Source organism: Ursus americanus, chromosome 22 (assembly GCF_024610735.1).
Source record: "Ursus americanus isolate L20-20 chromosome 22, mUrsAme1.1.p, whole genome shotgun sequence".
NCBI lineage: Eukaryota > Metazoa > Chordata > Mammalia > Carnivora > Ursidae > Ursus > Ursus americanus.
Window position 1 is genome coordinate 10,919,714 of NC_142148.1, and position 21,445 is coordinate 10,941,158.

The 21,445-nt window shown below is 44.3% G+C and overlaps 1 protein-coding gene across 2 annotated transcripts in view; it reads right to left on the reverse strand.

The window, feature by feature from the left end:
* PTPN1 (protein tyrosine phosphatase non-receptor type 1) overlaps positions 1-18,078 on the reverse strand; it is a 65,779-nt gene extending 47,701 nt beyond the window's left edge. The window contains exon 1 of one of the 2 annotated variants that reach the window (XM_045771512.2): positions 17,852-18,078. In XM_045771512.2, coding sequence (XP_045627468.1) covers positions 17,852-17,914 — 63 coding nt within the window. In that variant the 5' untranslated portion in view covers positions 17,915-18,078. The remainder of the gene's footprint in view (positions 1-17,851) is intronic. The other variant, XM_045771513.2, reaches the window with a different exon arrangement.
* Between the last annotated feature and the right edge of the window lie 3,367 nt (positions 18,079-21,445).

The window sequence follows — 21,445 nt, forward strand, 5'->3', positions numbered from 1 at the left end:
GAACACTGATTCTATAGAAAAACATGTTCAAAGTCCCAGACACCCAACTTTCAAACTTCTGAAGCAGACACATTTGTGTATCCGGGACTGTCTGTACGTTCATGCTTGGTTACCATTTTGACTCTACGCCAGCCAGAAACGTCCCTCTGAACATAGTTCCTGTGAACTGACCCAAATAGGATTTAAGGGGATGCTTTGGATGGTAATAAATTTTGAGGTACTCCACGCCACAGAAGACTGGCCATGGCTTTTATCCAGGCCTGTCGATTTAAAAAGGACTATATGGGGATATTAAAAAATAAATAAATAAATCTCAAAAACACAAAATTTTGCCACAAACTGACCCTGCTCTAGTCTAGAGACACACTGTAGTTCGTTTTCTGGCTGTTTATTCACACCCCTCCCACTTGCTTCAGCCTGTGCTTGCTTCTATCATCCAGCCTCCTCAACGGGCACCGGCAGATCATCGATGCACCCCAAATGCAGAGGCAGCGAGCAACGACAGATGGGCCCGACAGCAGAAGAGGCAGTTTACTGCTAGTTTGCAGGCAGTCAAATGTCACGAGGTACACAGGAGAGAACCCACAGAGTTCGGTTACCATGTCTATAGCCAACACCACATGCCCTGTATCCTTATAGGGAAGCAGCCTCAAGATCCAGCACGTCGGTAATTGCTAGCGGTGGCTGCGGTAGCCATGGTGGGGGGGGTGGTGAGGAAGGGAAGCAAGGAAGGGGGAAAACAGGACAAAGAGTACGATTGTGGGTGGGGACTCAGTGACACAGACTGCAACATGGGGACTGAATAAGCGCGCTTGAACCCAACACACTGGAACACAAATGCTTACTGCTTCCCACACAATCTTCAACACATTTTGTAAGACTCCTCCCAACAGCCCTGTCTTTAAAGCTATTTCTATTCTGTTCTTAACTGTTCTACCTCTGACCCTTCAAACCGTGTTTACAGGCATTTTTAGGTTTAAAATCCCAGTAAGTAGGGGTGGCTGGCTGGCTTGGTAGGTAGAGCATGCGACTCTTGATCTCAGGGTCAAGTCCCATGCTGGGTGTAGAGATTTCTTAAAACAAAAACAAAACCTCAGTAATTAACACCGAGGATTCAGATCTGCTGCTCTGACATAAGCAGAGTGAAGACAGGCAAGCGCTATAATCTAATAGGAAATCTCTATTCCGTTTAGACTCAGTTACTCTGACAGAAGGCAATCCTGGGGCTCCAGGAAAGTAACACATCTGCAGGAAAGGCTGCTGGACCAGGAAGAGCAGAATTCCCTTCGGGTCAGAGGTCTGCTCTGTGACCACTTACTCACACAGGGGTCTCAGTTCACTTGAGAAACAATCCTTGCCCCAAGCTGTGTACCATAGTGACAGTTTTAAAATAGATGCTCTGCAAAAAGTGCTCTGCAAATTACAAAACTAAGTGCTTCTATTCTAAATTCGATTACAGTCACATAAAAATTCCAGTTTAAAAGAAAAACCTAAAAAAAAAAAAAAAATCAAATACAAGAAGAAGCCAAACCAACCCTAAGTATCCCTTCTTCACCAGAGTAGATGTGTCATTCCGCTCCAAGCTATAAAGCCGAGCCTGCCCAGGCAAGAAACAAGGCTTTCACATTTATTTTTATTCCTCTCCTCCTCTTCTCCATTCAAATAATACCGCTTGTTTCATAAGATCCAGAAGATGAGGGAAAGGTTAAGATCCACAAATAATAGAAAAATCTTCAGGGCTGAACCAGGGATAATATGTTAAGAAAAAAGTTAAAAACAAAAACCGTGACTTCGTTTCAGATGCAAATGCTTCACCTGCCCACAATTTTTTTTGCTCTGAACTTTCTGGCAAGATCCAAATCTCAGGAAATTCCAAACAAATGAAACCCTAAAGGCAATTTACTTAGGAAAAAGGATCTAACTTTAGAGACCCAAGCACACAGCCCTCATTCTTGTCTCATTCTTCACTTTTACAAAGTTGCACCAAACCAACCACAAAATCATATGCTAACAAGAGCTTTGCTTCCTGCAAGTTGACAACTCTCTGGCTTTTAATAAATGCCTCTATTTCCTGTCAGCATTGGTCAGTCTCGGCTACCAAACCCATGAAGTCTGAGGGAGGGAGACTTTCATACCATGGCTGTCCCTCATACTTGGCCAGCATGCTGGAACACAGCAGCTAATAAGCCACAGGGAAACTGCCCCTCCAGATTGGCATGGTCTGTGCATGGCACAGAGGCTGGGCCAGCTGAGGAAGACAAGGACAGATTACAGAGGAGACTCTGTTCCATTAGGTGTAGTATGTGTTTATGTGTAGGCATGAATATATCTGGGTTGAGGCCCAATGAAATTAAATCTGAGGACATACAAGGTACTGTGAGGGAGACACCCAGAATTATACATGGTTGTCCCTCAGAAGGGGCTTCTAACCTCACTGGGGGAGGGAGGGTATGTCAGACACAGAAAATTAATATAAAGCATATAGAGAAAACAAAGTGTGTGCTAAATTGATGGTGAGTCAGTAACACATGGTTCCCATGACACTATAAACACAATGCCTCCCTATCAAGCAGTTCGTGAACCTTCTTTTTGGGGGGGGGGGCAGAGGGGGGAGGAGAGAGAGATCTCAAGCTGACTCCCCCCTGTGCGTGGAGCCTGGAATGGGACTCAACATGAGCTGAAATCAAGAGTGGGACGCTTAACCAACTGAGCCACCCAGGCACCCCAATTCATGAACATTCCAAATAGCATAGCTCATCTGTTTGTTCAGGAACGACTTACTGGGCACTTTCCATATGCCAGGTACTATAATGGATACTGAGAGATACAAATGACTAAGACAAAAGCAGTCCTGACTCTTTTAAGACCTGACAGATGACTTGGAAATTAGTCGATAAATAGGCAATTAAATAACAGTGGATATGATTACAGTACAACCACACGACATGCTATGAAAAGGGAAATACGGGGGTCATGGGAAGACCTAAGAGGTACCTAACTTGGATCTGGGGAAAGGGGAAATCAGAGAAAGACTCCTAAAAGAGGATGCCTAAGATGTGACTGAAAGGAAGAACTAGAATTAGCAAGGTAGAAAGTTCTAGGCAGAGGAAACAGCCGTGGAAAGGTTCTGTGAGAGACAGAGAGCATTACCATTTCAGGAACTAAACGTGTTTTGAAAGCGGCACGAGAGTGCAAGACTGTGTACGTGCAGGCTCTGAATTCAAGGGCCATTGCTACTTCCTGAGTGAATAGCTGAGGCAGCCCCGGAAGAAACAAAGAGTCAGATGAAAAGGAGCAGTGTGGGGAGACCCCTGAGGAACTTCCCCAGTAGAGGATCAGAGAAGAAGCCCAAGAGGGAAAGCGAGGACTAGCTAGAGAAACAGAAGCTATAAAAAGAAAGAAAAAGGAAATAAGAGCAAGTTATGGAAACGGGGGTTAGAGAAAACTGAAGAAGCAAACAGAGGTCAGCCATGTTACACGGTACTATGATAAGGATGCAAAGAATCCATTGGATTAGCATCAAGGAAGCTAAAAGTGACCTTCTCAAGAATTGTTTTAGTGGCTTGGTAGGGTGGAGCCTAACTTCTCTGAGCCAAAGGGACTGGAACACAGAGCCAATGGACACAGTGACCTATTTATTTCAAACACTTTAACTGGAGAAGAAAACTGAAGAGCAGTGGCTGGAGGGAGAGTCACAGCTGGAGGAAGCCTGAGAATGTTTCAATGGTTCAAGTAAGATGACAACAGAGAGGGAGGGTTAAGGACACCTGACTAAAAGGTCACTAACCTGTTAGTGCAAGATGCCTTGAACAGGTGAGACAGGAAGGTGTCAAGAGCACAGACTTAATAAGGGTTGCCTCAAACAGGAACGAAAGGTCCCTTCTCCTTGTGAGAGAAATGAGGTAGGAAGGACGGCAGCTGAGTTTCAGATCTGACAGCCAGGGACTGGGGGAGACAGATCAAGGCTGAAGACTGGATTTCTAGTGGCCCAACCTGCAAGACTGGGAGATTTTCTCCACTTGGAAGATTTTCTTCCCTTAGCGCTTAGGAGCCTGCGCGCAGAGAGAGAAAGGCTGGTCCAGGGCTAGAGCTGGTCACGTATGATTACAACTAGCATAATAAAGGCAAGTAATAAAACACTTCCCCAATATGGCAATTCACTGAATAGGAGGAAAGCTTGACCGGCTCCTAAGATTAAGATACACACCCCCCCTCCATCTTCCCTCCAACCCCAAGTGTTTTCACTTTCCTTAGCAAATCTGAAGACAAAGCATAATCGATGAATCAGGGATCTTCTCCAGAGTCTGGACTTCTATAAAGAACGCCTTTTTAGAATTCTTTCTTATTCACTTCCACCTTAAAAATGCTTGCTTCCCCCGCCACCCCCTGCAATATTTTGGCCATTTAATGGCTATGTTTTAGTGATTCTCTTGAGAGGCTCGTGAACTATTCTTTTTCTACTCCATACATCTACTTCTGCTATGTTCTACAGACATGGGCATGATTTCAAAATAAGACAACAAAACACACACACACACACGCACGCACATGCTTAATCATCCTGCTCACCGTTAAAGGAGAAATAGTCAAAACGTCTTTTATTCTACTTGTCTTTTATTCTACTTGGTCACCTACTGGTAAGAAAAACTCTCCTTTTCAAATCTTTAATTAGTAATCAAGGACTATTTTTTATCACATGCAGGACAACTCCTGCACATAATCTTCACAGCTAGAATTAGAAGAAGGGAAAAGGGAAGAGGACTCACAACCATAATGGTTCGCAGATACCAATTCTGACAGCTTCTATGCGGCAAGGAAGGCATAGTAAGCATGTGAATGAGAAACAGGCAGTAACCGGTAAATCCTTCAGAATTTCTCAAGATGAACACTTCTGCGTCTAAACTTAAGCAATCGTAGTCTCAGAATTTGTAATCATACCTAAAGTGTTTAAATGCCTGAAACTTAAAGCCTATTTGCTAAGCCATTTTAAAGAATAATTACCAGCAAATTTAAGTTATTTTATAAGGTACTTGAAAGAATCCCTCAAACAAAGCCATCTGTGTACTAAAAGCTGCTAATAAACAGACCACATAATGGGATAAGCCAGCCAACATCATTAAAAATATCCTTTAAAGTTCACAATGAATAATTGAGACCTTTATTCTCATAGTGTCAGCTGCAAATCAGGGGTCTAACCACATATTTTCAATTTATTCTAAGCGAGTCAGGCTTAAACTTAAAGATTCTTTATTTTGCCTATTAAAATATATAACACTTCAGCTTTTTGTACAGACTGAGGACGCTCTGCATAAACTCTTTACACCAGAGTCACCAATCATTACAGTGAAGCTGCATTGACCTGCGACTAAGCACAGCGCACCGTGCTCTCCGGCTCTAAGCCGACGGCACACCAACCTCCTCCTGCAGACGACATCGACACAGACGACTTCACTGCGTGGGGGCACGCGGCCAATGCCATCCTGAGAAGGCTTCAGAGGCCATCAGCGCAGTCAAGGTAAGAAGTAACGGCACAGGAAACAGAAAAGGGAGACAGGAACTCTATATGGGAGGGCAGACAATACACATGAATTGTGTGCTAGGGCTGGAGGAAGGGTTAAAACTGAAGAGAAAGTTAAATATGTTCGCATGCTTTCAAACGCAGGTAATGTAACACTTAATATGTAGGGCAAGGAGAAGCGTGCCCAGATTAGGGGTCTGGAGAACACATGGGGCTCATGCCTGCTTGCTCCTGGGATCTCCACTTAGACATTACATTTATAGACTATCCTTACCTGACAGCTCCTCCATCTGTTTTTCCTGCTCTCAATCCCAACTACCTCCCTCTTTCTGAGGGTGCCCTGGTCCTAGGGCTGTGAGAGCTCTTATCACTCTGAACCGAGACTGTCTCTATTCAGCCCCTTTGCTGGCTGGACTACGAAGCTTCTAAGGGCGAGGACCAAGTGTCTCTTGTCCACCGCTTCTCCTCACTGGCTAGTGAGGGACTAGCACCAGGAGCTGTCCACGCATTTGTCGAGTGAGTGAATGAATGGACTCTGCCTGCAAGAAGCTTACAATCTAGAACAGAGAGGAAATGAGGATGGATGAAAAGCTTCATGGCGAAATTAGTCTTCAGGTTGATTTTCATTTCACATATACAAAAAAAGGATAAAATGGCTAATGCCATCCTGTCACATGATTTAGGGGAACTAAAACACTGAGCTGGTTTTGGGATCCCCTTTTGGGATTCAGCTTTGGGGGGAAAGGTACACAACTCAGAACAAAGACCTTGACTGTTTAATAATGGTAAAGAATCTTATCTATTGTTTGTTCTAATTTGTCATATACAACATATCTCTATGGACGATGTATCTCTATGGAATAACAGATGCTCAAGAAGGATCAAAGAAAGAGAATGACCTACAGTATAACAGGTCCTTCTGCTCCTGAACAGGGACAGAGACCTGAACAACACACACTCTTTGTAACCTGTAGATTTACTTTACTTGTATCATGACTACCATTTATTGCATTCCTTGACAGAGGAAGATAGAGAAGCCATCTAATCATGAGTTCAGACACATGACAAACGGTATCATCCCTAACCAAGTCACAAAACGAGTCATTAAAAACACTACTTCTTCAGTTTTTGTGCAACTCATTCTTTTTATCAAGTCCCAATTTAATTTCCATGTTGGTCATCAAAAACAGTTCACGGAAATAGCTGAACACGGGACAAAAATACACTTACATTCAGTTGCCCAAGGTGGAAAAAAAACGGTGGCAGCTTCCAACTTCCTCAAAAATAGCAGAAAGGGGCTAAAGATGAAGAGGGAAAGGGGAAGGGCAGGAAAAAGCACCTGGTTCAAGATTTCATCCTGGATTTTAATGTCAAGGGCATTCTCCTAGGCATTTTCACACTAGCCACCAAACTTTATCTCTGGCTAGTCTTCCCTTGCTTTGATCTTTCCTAATGACAGTGTATCAATTACTTAGCAAGGCTAAATACCTTTTTAAAATCATCTTAATTCTAATACTAACAACAAATGCCAAGAAAAAAACCCAAGTTGGACGAGAAGCTGCAAACTCAAGAGCATCCGAGGACTGGGTGGTTCGTGTAAGGGAGAGCAGTGTGATCCACTGTGGAACTGTGCTAAACTAAAGAACACACACGCGTCCGTCTGGCAGGAGTGGTGCCCCTCAGCCTAGCAGACCACTGCCAAGGTAGGCTCAGACAGTGTAGTCTCCAGATTTTAAGAGAAGACCAGAAATCCAGATTTGTATGTAACTTCTCCTGATTTAGAAACAATGACAAAAATTTAAACTCTTCTTGAAAAAAACAAAAAACAAAAAACCAAGAACCACCGTGTGGACCAAACAAAATAGGACTGCAGGTGGCCAGTTTGTAACATGTAGAGAAGAGGACAAAAAATTGGGTAAAGGTCTGAATCTACAAACTATCTCTTCTATGCCCTAACAAATCAGGAGACTTCGCACAACTCCTTGTCTCTCTTTGCAGCTGTGCACCAGTGTGAGCGTGACCACAACACTGCTGTCCGGTTGGATTCAGGACACGGGAGATCTCAAGCAGAGAAGAACATCAAGGCTCTGACACCTAATTGTCCTCCTAAAACATCTCCTGCTATTAAAGCCCAATTTATGGTGCATAATATATGGTAGTGAATGTAAAGCACTTTGCACAGTGCCCGCAGCACAGAACAGAACTCAATAAATGTTAGCTGTTTACTGGGTTTTATTACAAATGAGGGTAGAACATGGATCAGACTGTGTGTTTCTCCCTTGAATGGGAGGTATTAGTCCAATTACAAAACCCGATAATCCTTTTTAGACATAAAAAGTATTTCTAAGGAAAGAGTTTCTAAGGAAACCACATTCATCAATGTGGTATGCAGCAATTTTATAAAATATTCTGATTTATGCCCTCACTGGGCATTGTCTTCATTTTTAAGGACCTAATAATGGATTTTTAAAGTTTTAAGTTGAGTTACTATGAAAATGTAAAGATCCATCTCACTTTTAGATAAGGGGGAACCACATAACATACAAAGCTACCAAATCCAGCAAGGCAGGACATGAAGCCCCGAGTTTTCCAGAAAGGTTGCCCCATCCTCCTGGCTCCTTGTGCGACTCTGCAGTTGTGGAATGTTAGCTTCGAGTCACGCTGTAAGGCTATCCCGTCTAATCACCACATTTTACACATCCTGCATGTAACTCTTTCAAGGTCCCACAACAGTCGAAGGCCGACTGAGAACCCGGACCAGCCATCTTTTTCCATTACCTCACAAATCCCTGGGGACAGCTCTGTCCACGGTGGTTGCTTAAGGGTGGTAGCGGGGCAGCCTGGGACTAAAGCTTGGAAACACAACTGCCCTGTGTGAAACTGACCAGCACTGGGGAGAGATTTAAGGCCCAGCCCTTAGGAGCAAAAGGCCCTACCGACGGAGGGCACAGGGTGGGGAAGGTTTCTGATACACAGCCAACCAAAGCCTCGCTTCAGGAGTACTTCTCAGGGTCAATCACGCTCTTTTAAAAATCCTCTAATATTAACTGTGCCCTTTTAGCTACCAGCCTGGAGCAAGAGTTCCCAGCCTCTATGAAAGAATCTAATTCACTCCCTGGAGAAGCAGAGATGTCGCTAAGCAAAGGAACGAATGATTTTAAAAGAATGTTACTATGCTTCAAACTGTCCAACTTCCAAAGCACTGAGAAAGTATCTTGTGAAATGCAGGCCAGGGGAGAATATAGACTGTGTCCTACATTCGAAATCTTTCTAGAAAGCATGTTTTAATGTCAAAGGATATAAAGCAAGCTGTGAACAGGAGACTAAAATTAGCTCAAACCACAAATAACCTAACATACTTATCACTTCCTCATGATCAACCTACAAAAATCAACATTAAAGGCATTTACCAAACTAAGGGCGTGATGCGAATTCACGCCTCTAACTTCAGCTGCATCCTTTCTTCCTTCTGAAACAGACCTGACGTGTAAACATAACCAAAAAATGGCATTTTATTAATTTGAAGGCAAGTACGAGGGAAACCGTTCGAGCTAAGTTTTGCCCCATAAATAAAACAGCACGTACGGCGCAGCTCTTAAGCGGTTAGAATGGTAACCGCCTCCTCCGACTGAGATAGGAAATTTTAGAGCACGGACCACACCCATCGCCAGCTGCATTTCACACCGAGAACTAGGGATGCACCAGATTCCTACTTCAAACCAAAGCTTGCCTAAACCCATTTATTTCCTACTTTCAAAAACAACACCTTCCAACAAACAAAGTCTGTTGGGAAACACAAAAGTTTCCTGTCATCAAGTAGCGGAGCAAGTTGCAAAAGGAAGCTCAGTTGACAAATACACGTTCTTAAAAAACAGCAACTATGGCTGTTAAATTTTTACAGTGATTCTCTGCATGATGACTATGTTTTGGTAAGTTTTCTGGGGAAAACACAAGCTCACAAAAGACAGAAACAAGTGGTTAAGGAAAGGTGAGTGTAGATCCTGCCGATGGCCTCCTTGCGCTCAATACCGTCACTCAAACGCTCAGAAGCACTCTTCCCAGCAGGCAGAAAAAGAAGGGAAAGCAGCAGACCTGGGCGCTGCGGCAAGAACAGATGAAATCAAATACCACTTACGACACTAATATTTGCAGGGTATGCTAAGAAAAGCTGTTAGTGGGATGTGAAGGAATATTTAACATACTAAGATAGAAATGGTACCATGATGGGTACATAAAGGATCCATTAAAACCCAGCACCACAGGGATGTGGATTCTCAAGGACTGTTCAAAAGACATGACCAGCTATCCCCTAGTGTAGCTAAATCAGCGGGTGCACGGGGGACTGCTCCAGAAATGTGGCTTTGGGCCTGTAAACCTGATGTGGCTTCATGCAACTTCCTGACCTTGCACCATTCCGCTGCACCTCTTCACCCCACCCCAGACGAGGATGACCCAAAAGACCCTGGCAACGGGGAGGTGGTATCCAGGTGGGGGTGAACAATAACAGCGATGTTCCCAGATGCTCCGAACTCTAAGACGCCGTTAAAATACAGTCCTGATCAGAGACAAAACAAAGCAAAACAGCAACAAAGAAACACAAAACAAAATACCCTCCCCCAAAGACCACGAAGTATCTTCTTAGAGGCACCTTCTCTCCCTGCAAAAGTGAGCTGCACAAGTATTTATGACCTACTGAAGGCATTTCTTTCCTTGGCCTTTGCAGAAGCAAGCTAAGCCCTATCTGAATGGTGAAGCAGGACAAAATCTAAGAGAGATAAATATAACAGTGACAAATGTTTAACCATCAAGGGAATTTAAAGCTGATTTACCACATTACGTTAAATGCAGCTTGCCTATTTGTTCTCTTGAGTGAAGTTATATTCAGAAGTGATTTCATCCACAGGCATTTTTAAGTAACCTCCTGTTCTTAAGAGAACTCCAACTATTTGGAATAATTACTTGATGTTCGCTTTCCTGTAAGCAATTCACCATAGTGTATAATTTTCTGAGTAATCAGCACTCATCAGAATAAAAATTAGCTAGGCTGTTCAGTGAAACTTAGTGTGGCAATTTTAAAACGAGATTCCTCAAAAGGAAGAGATGCACCAATAAGAAAACCATTAAGTAAGAAAAAAAGTTGGGGGGAAAACATTTCATGAGAATAACAGATCAGGAAGACTTTTTCCTTCTCCAATCACTAACTAATACATTTAAAAAACACAATTTTGGAAACCTAGTTTTGCTATGCTCATCTTATCTTTGCAAGTGGTGTCACTTGCCCACAAAAGCCACAAACACAGCCGAGGTTTTTCCTGCTTCATCTGTAAAAGAAAACATGCCCCACTCAGTCTTTGGGAAGAAGCCTCTGCAAGTAAAAGAGAAGGAGCCCAGGACACAAGTCCACTTGGGCCCAGAGGTTTACTTCAACAAGTGGTAACCCCTCATTAAGATCCTGAATTTCCCGGCACAGTACCAGATTCAGAGTAGGAAGCAATACATGTACGTTCCCAGAGAAAACGCAGACCTTAAGTGTCACTTTGCTAATAAGCCATGTTTCCGTCGTAAGTCCATATGGTAAAAGTAACTTCTTGAAGCACCAGTTCAAGCACTCAGAACTGCAAACGGAATCATGTCACAATTTTTTTTAAAAGACCAAAAATCACTTAAGAATAGTTGTTATTTTGTCTGCAGTGTGACTTGTACCACAACCCATCAATAGATATGGGGACTAGACTTTTCTTTGGCTATTTATTTCAGGGGGAAAAAAAATCTTCCAGGTGAAATGGTCTTGTTTCGAGTCTTCAGACATTCAAAATTTATAAACCATTAGTGAGATACTCGTGATTATATCAAGCTGCCTAAAAGGGCAGCAGCTAGTGAACTATGAAGTCCACTTCTACAAAGTACTATTTCTAAAATGCCGGAGACTTAGGTACTTTCTTCTCAAACATGGCAGCTGTGTAAACTATCATACTAATTCAAATGAAGTGTAGACCAGATGTAGGTTTCTTTCTAAAATTACATCATAAAGGGCAGCTACTCTCCGGGTACCTAGCTGGGGCTGAATCTTTCGTAAATTCTCAAGAATCAGTTCCTCTATCTTTTACAGGAAAAACCACCCAATTGCTACTTAGAGAAAAACTGCAAGTATATTGCATATGTCAGTGCTACTCATTTTCCCACATTACTAAATCAAATGAGCTCTGCTTGCTAAAAGTGTTTAATACTTGGGGGAAAAAAAATACTCAATTCTTTTGAATCGTTAACTATACTCACAAAACTCCAATAAATTTTTGAGCCTAACTGTACTCACCGACACCCACACACCTTACAAAACTGAGTAACCACTGCAGTGTTTACAAGGATGACTTCGGGAACGTTAAATTCTCTTTGTGAGTACATTAAAGACTTTTATTACTTGACGTGAACTCAGTGATCAGTTAGGCCAAGATCATTTTTACAAAGGAAGGGACTGGAGAAGAAAGGAAGGGGCCCAGTTAGCACGGTTAGTGACAGAGCTGGGACCAAAAAAAAGCAAAAGATTCAACTACTCTCCTGGCCGGAAGGGTGGTCTGATCAAAGACCAAAAAACATTTGCCTTTACGGTTTATACTTTGGGGGGGGTGGGAATCACAGACTTTGTAAGGGTTGTTACTTTATGGAGAACCATATTTTATATCCCATAATCAAAAATATTTTACAAACCAACCACATGCAAAGCCCTTCTAGAAGGCACGTGAGAACAAGTCAAAAGGGATCAGGACAGAGTAATTCAGTAATTCTTAGAGCACCTCTAATTTTCCTATTAAGTTCGCCTCAGTCCAAGTACAAATTTGGTATTAAATATCAAGTTTCTATAAAACAAACTGGTGGCATCAGCTTCTACTAGGTAAGAATTCAAGCCTTTCTTCCAAGCCGCCATGGCAGGCAGGACTAAACTGCCTCAGTAGGCCATACCTTAAAATGTGGTGATTTTCTCCAAGAGTGACCTCTGCCATCAGTACTAATGCAGGCTAATCTCATTGTTTCTACCATTCTCTCCCCACCTAGAACGGGAGTTGGGAAACAGGTCTCGTCCGTCTTTCTACTGGCAGGGCCTGGCAGAGTGCTGCCAACCAATTTAATCCCAACATTTCTTAGGCACTTTGTGCCAGATGCAGGGGACACCAAGATGAATGAGAGAAGGAAAAGCTGACCTCAATAGCTGGGACTCCAGAGCCCTGACAGAAAGAAACAGTGCCTTTAAGAGCACGGCTTTAGATGAGATAGGTATGAAGCTGTGTGGAATCACCCACACCCACACCCACACCCACACCCACACCCACACACACACACACACACACGAGAGAGAGCAAAATCCAAAGCGAGGAGGCCCACATTTGAGCTGGGAGATGCAAGCCAGATTGTGAGAGAGGCCGCCTGGACAAAGCGTTAAGCCAAAACATAGAGGAGTGAAAGGAGGCGGCTGGGGGACACTGCCCCTTCTAGTGCGGCTAGAACAGAATGCACACGGGAGCGGGTGGCTGGAACCTGGCTGCCATGCTACGGAGTTTAGACCTCACAGGTATTACGAAAGCACGAGAAGTAGCTCGACCTAGTGAGAGGCTCAGGTCTGTTTTTAACACAATTATTCTAAGGATAATGTCAAGCATATACAGGGTGGGTGGGGGAAGATGTGAAGAGACTGTGAAGGGACCACTATTAATTCATTAACAGTTTCCCTCGTTTCTGTGGTCTGAAGCTAAAAATGACAAGTGTCTCATAGGCAAAATTTGAGGACCTAGACCCCTGCGCTAGCAGAAAGGATGCCATGGCGGCCAATCAATGAAATGTGGTAGAGGGAATCAAGGACTATCCCCAGCATTCATGCACATTCAAAACACGCACATCAATTGACTGGTACCAAACTACACAGTCTTGGAAATAATGACCCAGCTAGACTTCCCGTTTTGCCCCCAGAACATGGGCAGTAGGAAGAAACACACCCAGCCTATTTGTCAGTATTGCCAAATTAACAAACTGACAAAGTAACAAAAATGAACAAATTAACATAAACACTAGGGAGGAATACCAGCTTGCCCAAAATATGCAAGACTCGCAGGTAGGTCTACAAAAAAGTACCTGCTCAATAAAACCACGGCCTAGGACAAAAATTGCCAAAAGAATTCTGCAATCTAAAGATCAGAAAATACGGGCGCCTGGGTGGCTCAGTCGTTAAGCATGTGCCTTCAGCTCAGGGCATGATCCCAAGGTCCTGGGATCGAGCCCCACATCAGGCTCCTCCGCTGGGAGCCTGCTTCTTCCTCTCCCACTCCCCCTGCTTGTGTTCCCTCTCTCGCTGGCTGTCTCTCTCTCTCTGTCAAATAAAATCTTAAAAAAAAAAAAAAAAAAAAAAAAGAACTCAAAAAGGGGGTGGGGGAGAAAATGAAAAGGCACAAATATTTCAGCAGTTTATAGTCTGGAAAACCCTTACACGGCATTTTAAAAAATATATTTCTATTATGAAATTCAGTATACATTCAATTACATTACTCAATACCAGGTATTTCTATAGGTTTGGGGGAGCCATTCATGCTAAAACACAAACGCAGTGAGGAGGCTATGGAGCCCATTGGTAGATCACTGATAACTGAAAATCGTCAGCGTCACCATGATCCCCTGGCTGACTTTTGAGAGTCAAATGCAGTTTACATACTTCCAAAACTACCAAAGTATACCTACAAATATGCCAGGGATGCCAAAGAAATAATAATAGCAAAAAGTCCTCTCCTCCACTATTTCTACTTGTGCTTCCAGTTAATTTGAGTCCAGACAATTACAGAGTCTTCCCACCATCTCCAAAGTGATGATCAGACACCCAAACTTAGCTCACTCAGACCAGGGCTACACAAGAGCATTTAGATCTAATGGGTCACTCAGATGACTACAACTTCCCAGTCTCTCCGTGTCATTTCCGTTTGTCTTTTTGTTTTTTCAAGTGAAGTGAGTCATAGTGTATAGATCTTTCTCCTCTGCACAAAATACAGTTTTTCTCTGAAGAGAATGGTATTGATATAAAAATTATTAGGAAATTTTAATATTCATTTTCTTGGACTGTAATGCTATAAGCTGTATACAGCAGTAAGGGATTCGAGCGAACTACTGTCATAACATGGTTTTAACCTAGTCAGGCATTCGATCAGCTTTCATAACGAAAGCAGCTATAAAAACAAATGTCAATTGGAAGAGTGGCCCACTTTACAAAGCCTGCCTCTAACATGAAATAAATCTTGACTTCAAGTCAGTAGCTATTGTTGCAATCTCCTTTATCTGAAACAATCACATCATTCACAGTGAAAAATAGTGAACAGTGTCAGAGAATCAAAGAACTGGAGATGAGACAAACAGCAAAACACCTGACTCAAACCTTAAACTACAAACGGAGGGCAGCTCATTAGCTATTTTCATTCATTCCAGCCCTCTTCTCTCTCATTCCGGCCCTGAAAACCAAGCCTCCCCGTGTCCACGAGCCCTCTCCCCTTCTGGACGGCGAGACGAACTCAAACTCCAGGCTCACTAAATATTACTTCCACTTTTCAAAACAGGCACACAATCGCCTAAATGACAGAAAGCAATTTTTAAAACCATCTACATATGCTATCAAAGCTGACTTTTTATATATCTAAATGCTGATTAGTATCTACGTGACTAACAGTTAAAAACACAAGTCATGCTCACTTTATCAAGCTCAGCTAGCACAGAATCTTCGCCCAAGAAACATTTGTTTCCTATGCCACCACATTCCTCGGCATTCAAGTCTACTTCACCCTTTGTTCTTCTCCCAATTGTTTCCAAGTTTCTGCATCTTTTTGTTTGAGTTAGGACAGAAATATAGTGAGAAATAACTGCACTGCCTCATTTACAAAATTTTAAGCAAAATTACATATTAGTTTTCTAATCACAATAGACTACGCAAGCTCAAAATGACTTCGTAGAAGGCTGCCCTCACTGTGACATGCTATAAAATATTAATTTTTTTACTTCTATTTTCTACCAACGATGAACACATTTCTTTGAATTCTTGAAAAATAATGGTTTTGGTAAACTGACACACACTTTGGGAAATTTGCCACCTTAGATTCAAGGTCGCTTCAACTCTACGTTTTTAAAAATGCCACAGTTGCCCCAAAAGAGTATTTTACACACTCCTAAAACACTTTTAAACTCAAAAAGGAGAGGAGATTCTGATTTCAATTTTAGAAAAGAAAAATATCTGTATGCTTTAGGTGAAGAAAGCCTACAGTGGACAATTCTCTAAAATAAAAAGAAACCACCTCCAGGAACGTGCAATCCACTAAGAAGCGGGGGAAACCTCAACACATTGCAGTACCACTAACTCCTGGCAATCAAATGTGGGAGACACACATGAGACCCGTGAGGGAAATTAACTGAAGACCAACATGCTCCATGCCGGTGGCGTGCATAACACAGTTTTAACAATGCTTGGGGGATGGGTTTCCCATTTTGCCCTAAAACAGTAAGAAATAAAATTCAACCAAGAACTAGGTTTTTTTTCTCCAAGAACTTTTTGTAATATGATTTTGTTGTTGCCAACTTAGTTTCAGTACAAAAGATTTTCCCCAATGCTTCCTAGAGGCCATCTCTACTGTGATGGGGTATATTATAATCAATACTTCGAACCAACAATTTTTTCATTTAAGGCCCCTTGAGACTCTACTGCATTAGATTTGATGCAGAAAATGTGTCTACACATTCTCAAAGTCACTAGTGGAATTCATTCAATTAACTCAGAGATGAGACAGAATACAAAATTCATATATTGATTCAGCATACTTATACAGATTACAGTGGTTACAAGTATTAGTCTATCAGAAGTTAATATCCATTACAGTCCTAGTAAGAGGAATCCTGTCAGATAAGCTTGATGCAAATCCACATGAAGCCAGGCCTGCCAAAAAAAGGCTTTTGTTAGTCAAGCATACCAAGGAACTCCTTAAAGCTTTTTTCAAGTGGAGCTCAAAATAGATTTTAATACGACCAGCTGATGGATCTCACAATTTGCCTTTTGAGCCCATAAGCTGAAAACAGAATAAAATGCATTCTCCCTTTACACAAGTAACAAAAATCTCCCTATTCTGTCCATCGCCTATTTAAAATACCGAGTGTGGTTTTGGTTAATCCTCACAACCCCCGCAATGACATTTAATCAGGAGCTCATATTTTCTGTAGAGGATTTAGCTGATTATGAAAGCAGTCCTTTTCGTGTTGTTAATCTGATGCTGCAGATAGGTGAGAAATCCTACCTTCCTAACTTTTTTATTTATGAACCACGTAACCCACAAGGAGATGAAGACTGGGAGGACTCCATTATTTCTCAGCCAGAACAAAAAGGGTAAGATGCTCAGTGGGGAAAGAAGCTATTTTAGAGAGGGCAAAAAAACGTTAACCTTCCCTGCTTCCAGCCTGAAAGGGTAATACTTTGGCCCCAGAGGAGTGGGTACCGCAGGCCTTCTGGCTGAAAAGCTCATTCGCCTGACCTCAGGGCTTGCTGCAGCTCCTCATTCAGCACACAGAGCAAAAGTCTCTTCCTCTGACAGATCCTCCCTGATCCCCCTTGAGGTGGCCCACCTTCCAGGCAGTGACTCTACCCCGTTATGGTGTTTCGTTTTCTTCACAGCATTTGTCACAATCTGAAATGATTTGCTCATGTGTTTGCCCTATTAGACTCTAAGCTCCGCAAGAAATAGGGTCCTGTCTGTCCTGCAAACACTACTTCCAGCGCCATGCCCAGCATGGAATTGGCACGCCAATTCATGTTCACTAAATGAATGAACAGGAAGGGGGAAGAGGACTGTCATCCTTGGGATTTGACACATACTGAGACGAGGGGAAAGGAAATGTGAAGGAGGGAGGGGGGAATAACCCTTTCCCCCAGGGAGACAAAGGAACAGAGTCTGAGGTGGTCCAGTCTAGAAAAGGAAGTAGTGGGGGTGTTCCATCAACCCCAGGGGACAAAGAGTGGATAAGCAGGGGGGCGGGGTCAGGGTGCGAGGGATTCGCGCTGAGAGCACCGACGGGCGGCCTCCAGGTTTCAGAGCTCACCCGGGCTGGAGGATACGAGGTGGGTGGGGGATCAAAGGGGTTTGAGAGGCCCGGGAGAGAGGCAGGCCCACCCGGGGGACAAAGAGAGAGGAGGCCGGCCTCTGCCGCCGTCGGATCGAATCCTCACGCAGCCGGGCCGAGACCCCAAGGGAGGACCGGGACCGGGGGTCTGAGGGGAAGGTTCACGCGGCCTAAGCGAGGGGCATGCCGCGCTCCGGGGCGCTACCCCACCTGGTAAATGGCCGCCCAGCTCCCGGCCTTGTCGATCTGCTCGAACTCCTTTTCCATCTCCATGACGGGCCAGGGCGGCTGCTGCGCCTCCTCCTGGGCCCACTGCACCGCCTGCCGCTCTAGGCCGCGCCGCGCTCTCAGCTCTGAGACCCGCTGCAAGCCTCGACTCCCGCCGCTACTGCCGCCGTAGCCGCCGCTGCTTCTTCATGTCAACCCGGCAGCCGGAAGTACGCACCGCGCTGCCGCAGACCCCGCCCCCCGCGCGAGAGAACCAGTCAGCATTCGAAAATGTCGGCCAGCACTTCCGCGGGGCGGAGCCGGGGGGAGGGGCTGGGGGAAGTGGCCTCAGCCCCGCGAGACGTCAGGCAGCGTGCGCTCCCTCCTCCAGCCTCGGGGCTCGGGGCTTGGGCGTGGCCCACGCCGGTTGCCTAGGCGACCTTGGGAGTCCCGCCCACGGAGCGTGGGTTTGCAAGGCCCCGGTGGACCTTGGGTTCAAGCCTCGACGCGGCCGGTTGAGTCACAGAGTGACCCTGAAGTAACCGTGCATCTGTCCTGCAGCGCCAGGCCCCTGGCCTCAGTGCTGCAAGCTGGAGTATGGGCCGAGGGCTGCATGCCTTCCCCTAAGGCCAAATGTCCGCCGCTTTTTCGAGGGTACTGTCCTTGTCTGAAACGCAAGATTTCTGTTTGAGGTCTCCTATCCTGGGCACTGCAGGAATGAATGGAATGGGGTCTTGGCATGATTTTCAGTATTTCTCAAAGTAGCAAGGAAATCCTGCTCAGATTGGACTCAGTGTAGCACAAATTACGTGGTACATTTATATATTGAATAATGTAGATTTCTAGAATCCCCTTAAAGGGATTCGGATATCAGGAATCTGTATTTTTCACCAGCAACGCCAGTTCTACTATACCTGTGGTCCTTAAAGCACATATGGGACAGATTGCTCAGGTTGCCTTCCTGTGGGTTCTAGCTTAAGCCATCCATTCCTGGGCCTGGCACATTATGTGGAGATTGTGAATTAACTCCATGGGGTCAGAGGACCTAGAGAACCGGATCACCTCTTTTTCATTGTTCCCATCTCAAGCTTGCCCAGAGAAGCTGCCTGATTTCACTGGTTGAATTCTAGCTCATTCTTTCAGTGCTTGTGGCTGCCATTCCAAGTACATGTTCTCACTTAATTTCTACAACAACCCTATAATATAGGCACTATTATTATTCCCATTTTGTAGATGAGGAAACTGAGGTGCACAGATGCAAAATCACTTGTGTTTAGTCGCATTGCACATTGGCACGGAAGCCAAGATTCTCACCAAGTCTCCGGGGGAGTGCTTGCTTTGGAGCCAGGCTGCCTAGATCCAAATTCCAGCTCTACTAAATGCTAGCTCTTCAACTTTGAGTGAATGATCCAACCTCTCCCTGCTTTTGTGCCCTCCTTTGTAAAATGAGGACAATAAAAGTACCCACCTCATAGAGGTGGTGTGAAGACTGAATGATTATACACATTGCTAGAGATCTGGCACTTAGTATAGCGAGTGGATCAAATATATTAACCTGTGTGATTATATACTTCCCAATAATAGCAAATAGGGAGGTAAATGAGTAATTATTGAATAAACGCAATTGGTTTGATAGCCAATGTCTTTTTTTTTTTAAAGATTGTATTTATTTATCAGAGAGCGCACAAACAGGGGGAGCGGCAGGCAGAGGGGGGAAACAGGCTCCCCGCTGAGCAGGGAGCCCCATTCAGGACTCCATCCCAGGCCCCTGGGATCATGACTTCAGCCAAAGGCAGAGGCTTAACGACTGAGCCATCCAGGCGTTCTAGCCAATGTCTTTAGAAGCTGAGTATTCCATCGGGGAAAATTAACAGAAGATGCCCATTCTGGTGAAAATTTTGGAAACCCCTACACCTAGAAGCTGCCTAATTTAAGTCTTAGCCATTTAGGTGACTCTCCTGTCTCCTGCATTCTTCCTGCCCTCATTTCTTTGAGTGCTGGTTTGTCTGAAACTCACAGAACTGAGAGCTCCTTGGAGGAACAGAGAACAGGGCTGGTTCATTCCTGTCCTCCTGAATAAATAAAATATCTATCTGGAGCCCAGGTGGCCCACATGCCTGCAGGGAGTGCCACCCAGTGACTGGAACGGCCTCAGAGTGGCTCCAAAGCTATGCACAGGTTCTTGGGGGCTGCCGGAGGCGGATAATGCGGGGCCCGAGTTTGGGCTGTTTCGTGGCTGTATTAATTTCCTAGAACGGCCATAACAAATGATCACCAATGTGGTGGCTTAAAACAACAGAAATTTATGTTCAAACAGTTGTGGAGGCCAGAATTCTGAAATCAAGGTGCAGCAGGGCCTTGCTCCTTCCGAAGGCTCTAGGGGAGAATCTTCCTTGCCTCTTGCAGCTCCTGGTGGCTGCAATCATTCCGAGGCTTGTGGGGTATCGCTCCAGTCTCTGCGTTCATCTGGTTTTCTCCTCTGTATCTTCTCCTCTTCTGTCTAAGCTCCCTCTGCCTCACTCATATAAGGATACCTGTCACTGGATTCAGGAACTACCCTAATCCAGGATGATTTGGCAATCCCAGGTCATCCAAGACGATCTCATTTTGAGATTCTTAAATTAATTACATCTGCAAAGCCCCTTTTTTTCTGAAAAATATCATATTCTAGATTCTGGGGGTTAGGACATGGATATATTTTTTTGGGAGGCCCAACTCAACCTATTACTGCAGCAGAGGGTGAAACTGGTCACAAACATTGATCCTGAATGAAATCCCTAATTTCAGGTATCTGCTAATCCCGTTATATCCATTCTTCACATAACAGTAGGGCTTTTAATATTTGGATCATGAAGCTCTTAATATGTAAAACCCTCCAATAGTTTCCCATCCTTCTTGGAATGAAACTCAAATAAATCCTAACCCTGGCCCATAAGACCCAGGCAACCTGGCTCCTGCCCACCTCCCCAGCCTCTCCCCTCTTCTCATACTCCACTCCAAACCAGTCCTTAATACATCGAACTAGTTTCTACCTCAGGACCTTTGCACCAGCTGTAACTTCTGCCTGAACCACACTTCTTGCAGATCTTCTCACCCTTCAGGTCTCAGGTCAAATGGCACCTCTGCGGACAGGTCTTTTCTGACCACCTTCTAACACAGACCAGAGCTTGTTCTGTGCACCATGGCATTCACCTCTGTCTAAAATTCTCCTGTTTATTTCTTTGTTGGCTTGCTTCCCTCTCCTGCCCCCCACTATAATGTTCTATGGGGGCAGGGGCCTTGATTTCCTGTCTGTGTCCCAAGCATCTGATACTGGGTCCGGAGGGTCCCAAGGTCTTCTGCAGCTCTCTGAGGCTTCCTTTCATCTGTGAAGCTCTGCCAGTTCCTGCCATGGCCTGGCCGAGAACCAGCCGAGCCCTGGGATCCCTCAGAGATTTGCTGATGATGACTGGGACTCTTTGAGTGATGACTGTTAAGAAAATAAACAAATGACCATGTGTCGTGATAGCTAAAACCTTTTCCCAGCAGGCATGCCTGAGGAGTGGGCTCATGCAGTTTATTGGGCCTTTCCTTCATGGATTTAGCTAATGAAGGAAA